Raw genomic sequence first — 5,430 nt, forward strand, 5'->3', positions numbered from 1 at the left:
CTGGGCGCTCGGAACCTGTGAGCACTTAGGACCTTTTCCACCCGCCCCGGCGAGGACCACAGCTAAAGCAGCGGCTGCAGCCCACCAGCAGTCGGATAATCCAGGTGCTCGGCGTCTCAAGGGGCCACACGACAATGACAGCTGACAAGGAAAAGAAAAGGTAAATGGCCATCGAAGCCAGCGAGGGAGCTGGTGCGAGGGGATGGCCGGGCTGCGCGAGGCCGGCGCGACTGTGAGAGATTGGGAAAGGAGTGTAGAGAGGTCTTCGTGGCCCGAGAAACAGTTTGGAAGGTTTGGAGGAGGAGAGCAGGTGCCCTGTCTGGGAGTGCGGATCTGAAGCTTCGGAGTGAAGAGTTCTGGGACCCGAAGGAATCGGGCGTCCAGGCGTGAAAAAAAGGTCGGGCGACCGGGGGAGATGGCCTAGGAGGACGGAGGTACTACCGAGGTGCCCTCCAAAATTTCCAGGTCCCCAGCAACAGACTTCCGCGGCCGACTTGTAGAAAGGTCCATGAGTTGGTGCACTCGACTTTCCCACATCTCATCTGCGAGGGGAGGCAGCGTCTTCCCCCTTTCTTTCTCTCGGCCCCCGTGGGTTCCTCCAAATGTGCTCATATGCCCGCGCTGCGCCCCAAAATGGCAAGGGGCCAGAGGCGGAGCGCTGCGCAGGGACGCGCCCCCTCGGAAAGGCCGGCACGCTGCTAAGACCCCTGCACCCGGGCTCCGGACCTTATAGAAACTTGGCAAATCCCCTTGCTCGACTCTGTTGCAGAATGGTTAGTGGCCAGGGTTGTCCCGTGGGGTCAGGTATCTTATTGTACAGGGCAAGGATGGCGACACTCAGCGCCCCCCGGCAGGTCCCGGTATCTCTCTCTCAAGAGAGCAGATAAGGGCAACTACAATCTGCCCACCTGTCCTCGCGAGCCTCACGGCACTGGGTGAGAGGCAACTCAGGCCTACTCTCGCTGCTCTCCCGCCCTCTCTTGGCCGCTTCCGGCCCGGCCTTCTGCGGACGAGAGTGGGAGCGCTCCGCGCGGTCGCGCACTTGGGTACTGCCTCCCTGCAGTCTTGCGCGGCTGTGGGCGCACCGCTGGGTTCACCGCCTGCTCGCCCACTTTTATCTCTGTTGTTGCTACCCTTAGTGAGCTTGGAGACCTGCGTTCGGCCGCGGCTTGTTAGGGCTGGGTAGGAATCGAACTCGCAAAGGGCAGAACCACCTGAGCCGCGGGAGACCAGAGGCCAGGGCAGCAAAGAGGTGTTGCAGGATGTGCAGAACCGAGCCTCAAAGGGAATGGCTGGCCCTGAGACGGGTGCTGGAGAGCTCAGGTCCCTGCGTTGATTTGTGCTTGTTCCGACTTCCACTGCTAGACTGGAGCCGGAAACTGTGTATCTTCTGGTTGAAAGCGGCAGTTTCCACCTCCGGCACCGATAAGTACTTGATACCTCATTGCCATTGACTGGATTCCAATTCATAACGAACCTGAAGGACCCAATAGAACTGCCTTGTGGGTTTCCAAGGTTGTAATCTTTACAGAAGTAGACTGCCACAGCTGTCTGCTGCCGAGCTGGCTGCTGGGTTCGAACCACTGACCTTTAGGTTGTTGTTGTTGTTGTTTGCCATTGAGTCACACCGGACTCATAACGACCCCTCCTTGGGTTTCCCAGGCAGTATCATTACGGAAGTAGATTGCCCAATCTTTCTTCGGAGGAGTAGCTGGTGGGTTTGAACCGCCAGCCTTCTGGTTAGCAGTCAAATGCCTTAGGCACTATGCTACCAGAGCTCCTTTAGGTTAGTCGGCCCTTAACCACTGTGCCAGCAGGGCTCTTTAGGACTTGGTAAACAGGAGCGAATCCCATCCCTCCTTCCTTGCGGGCTCCGGGTCGCCTGGGGGAAGGAGTTGAGCACAGGTCCCTCTTCCTGGCACATGATCCCTTTCCCTCCTCCTCTTTCCCGTCACCTTCGAGCTCCTAGACCTGTGCCAGGTGAGGGATCCCTGGCTCGGCCGCCTGGCACTCTGAAGCGGCAATTGTTATGCCCTCAAGGGCCTCGGAGCAGCCTTGGGTCCTGTGTGTTTTTGAGAATAGCAAAGCAAGGAAGAGACTTTAGGATTCCAACGCATTTTATAAAATCAATATAACCAACTTAAAATGCCAGTAATAATGACTGGAAGAATCAAAAAGCAAAGATACAGTCAGCTCTCTTCTGCCAGTACTCTCAGCTATGAGCTGGCCCAGGAATTTATTGTACATTTTACAACTATGATGTCTATTGGTGAATGTTGCAATCTTGGAGGTGGGGCCTGATGGTAATCTTGACAAATGTGTGAAATGTCAGTTTCTCCCCCGGCTGAGTTCTGTGCTATTATTATGTACATTCACCTTTGCCAGACACTTGGGAGCAGGGAAAAAAATATTTTGACAAACCTGGCTGCAATGCCTCCTCCTTTATGCGGCAGGCAGAGGGATAGAGGGACCTACAATGGGTGTGGGAAGAAAGTTGTGTAATTTGACTCCAAATTATTTGAGAGAGTGGCCACTTTAAGAAACACCGCTGGGGATTGCTTGTGAGATTCCAACAAGGCAGCTGCGTGTTCTGCTGGCTGAACTGCTTGGCAATGCCAAATGTCCACTCTCAGCTACTTGCCTTGATTTTTGTGCCACAGACTGGTTGGAGAGACAGCATGCCCTTCACCATCCAGAGTCCCATGTGGATTTGTTCAACTGCTGTTGGACTAACTGTTTTGAGATTTACTATTGGCATCTGGCTCTGTTTACTGCCTTCAGGCTCCTTGAGGGACCCAAGGTGTAATTAAAATATGTGATCTAATACCTGGGTTCATGGGAGGTGGTGTAAGTGGCTGTGTCCTTAGTTCTCATGGAGTGTTTCACAAGTGTGGTGTCGTACTCAGGGGCACTCCCCTGTTGATTACATGCACTAATTCTTAAAGATTTATGTTTCTTCAGGTTTTGTCTCTGGGCCACAGAGCCATTTCTCCCCTAAGCTTAAGGTACAAATAACATTTGCAGTGTTTCTTCTAAATAACATCCCCTCAAGAGTGGAGAGGATTGTTTAGTTCCAAAAACATTAATGTGCCGATAGTCCTAGACTATTGCTATGGAGTTGATTCTGACTATGTTAATGTTTAATAATGAAAAGAATGCTTTCTAAATGTTGACTGGCTGGCCTTATTAGTACCAAAACTTGCTTTTTTTTTTTTGGTGCAAGTGGACATTCCTTATGACATCAGAGGTGATCAGAAATGGAAGCACTTTCACTCACTCTGATTTACCAGGAGTGAGGTAGAGGTATCTAACCAGGAAGGGTTCTGATCCTACAAAGAGCTAGAACGTGTCTGGTGACTCACCTCCATATAAAACAATTTCTCAGTCCTTCTGAGGGCCATAAAAGACTTATTCTGGAAGTTCTTTGGTGCATGGGGATTGGAAAATGGTTCATATAAATGTAAATGAGGTCTTGAATGATCTGGGATCAAAGACCATCCCACAGCCAGTCCCAGCTCAGAGTCTTTCAAAAAGACCTATATCCTGCTTAGCTCTGGTAGTAGTGCCTAAAGTACTTGACTAACCAGAAGGCTCCTGGTTCAAACCCACCAGCCAGTCTTCGGAAGGAAGGTTGGGCTATCTACTTCACTAGTGATTGTGCCTCAGAAATCCAAGGAGAGGTCACTCAGGAGTCAGGTTGGACTCCACGGCAGTGAGTTTGGTTTTCTTGTTTTGTTTTGCTTCTGGGCCAGCTGTGGAAGGGGAATTGGGGACATCTGAATCAGACGTTTTCAAACTATCTCCCCTTCCCCCTGGCAGCTGGACTTAGTGGTTCCTCTGCTAAAATAAAATCAAAGTCCATCTTCCTTCCAATTCTGAAGGGAAAAATATTACTAGATAGTCTTTTTTCTATTGAAATGTATTTTCTGTAAATATTTCTTCAACATTAGCACCTGTTTCCATTGCTTTACAATCAGGATGATATGGAATTGATGTAACATAGTATGTTGTTGTTGACTCATATGTGCTTGAGTGTATGTGCTGTTGAATCAGCTTTGACTCATAGCGACCCTGTGCACAACAGAACAAAACACCACCTGGTCATGTACCAGCCTCACAATCCTTGATATACCTGAGCCCATCATTGCAGCCACTGTGTCAATACATCTTGTTGAGGATCTTCCCATTTTTTTCTTTTTCTTTCTTTCTTTCTTTTTTTAAATTGTCATTTGGGTGAAAGTTTACAGAGCAATATCACTTTCCATACAGCAGCTCACATACACTTTGTCTCATGACATTGACTATAATTTCCCACAATGCAACAGCTTCCTTCCTACTTCCTCCCTATATTTTCCCTGTGTCCTTCCCTCCATGCACTCCTGTCCCCTGAGCTGTCTCCCTATGTATACACAGCCCTTCTATTCTCCCATGATTGTTCTCTCCACGGAGTGTATGGACCTAGTGTAAATGTTCACCTCATATGTCTGTCTTTTGTTTGTCTGGAAGCCACAGGAGTGGGTTCCATTCCAGACTCGAAGGGCAGATAGGGGCCATAGTCTTAGTGGTTCCACCAGGCTCCATTGGGCCAGAAAAACTGTTTTCTGTTTTTTTTTTTTTTTCCCCAATGATTTTGAGTTTTGTTCCACATTGTTCTGCCACTTTATCCAGTATCTCCTACGTAGATCCCCTTCTGAGTGGTTGACAGTGGTAGCTGGGCACCATCTAGTTCTTCTGGTATCATAGTCATATAGGCTGCGGATTGCATGGTGTACCAGTTCCTTGGACTAATTGTTTGCGTGTGTCTTTGGTTTTCTTCATTCTTCTTCACTGTGGATGAGGAGAGACCCATTGTTGCATCTAGATGGCCACTTGCAAGTTTTTAAGATCCCGGCAAAGTAGGATGTGGAACAATGTTTTGTGTAGTATGTTATGCCAATTTAGCTTCCCCTGTGACTATGGTCCCAAGCCCACAGGTCCAACTACTCACTCCCTCTGGGTATCTGGCTGGCCAAGAAGTGACTACAACTTTGTTCCTTGTCAGCTCTACTGTATACCTGGGAATTCTTACAGAACATACCAATATACTTGTAGAAGCATTGTCTGCCAACCCTATACATGGTCTTAGGTACATTCCCCCCTGCATATACATACCTAATAGTTCAGCCTGTCCACCCATCTATTCACCCATAGATCCATGTTTGCCTTCACTGACAACACAGTACTGTATGTACATAATGGTATGTCTTTGTTGTCTGTACCTCCCATGTACGTCTCTCTGTCTTCCTCTTCCTCAATGACACCATGTTGATCACTCACATTTGGTACATTGCCCTTGTCTTCACCCAAATCAATACTTGTCTTTACCTATCTAACAGTGTTCCCTCCCCTCCCCTCCCACCCCTGGTAACCAACAAAGAAAATTTCCTTCCA

The 5,430-nt window shown here is 49.0% G+C and overlaps 1 protein-coding gene across 1 annotated transcript in view; it reads left to right on the forward strand.

Moving 5' to 3' along the window:
* Window positions 1–202: 202 nt before the first annotated feature.
* The window catches only part of EPAS1 (endothelial PAS domain protein 1), a 126,740-nt gene continuing 121,512 nt past the window's right edge, over window positions 203–5,430 (forward strand). Inside the window, exons 1-2 of the mRNA XM_007944420.1 lie at window positions 203–232; window positions 877–935. Coding sequence (XP_007942611.1) covers window positions 203–232; window positions 877–935 — 89 coding nt within the window. The remainder of the gene's footprint in view (window positions 233–876; window positions 936–5,430) is intronic.

Source organism: Orycteropus afer, unplaced genomic scaffold (assembly GCF_000298275.1).
Source record: "Orycteropus afer afer isolate SDZICR_OR568_19922 unplaced genomic scaffold, OryAfe1.0 scaffold00124, whole genome shotgun sequence".
In the NCBI taxonomy this organism is placed as follows: Eukaryota; Metazoa; Chordata; class Mammalia; order Tubulidentata; family Orycteropodidae; genus Orycteropus; species Orycteropus afer.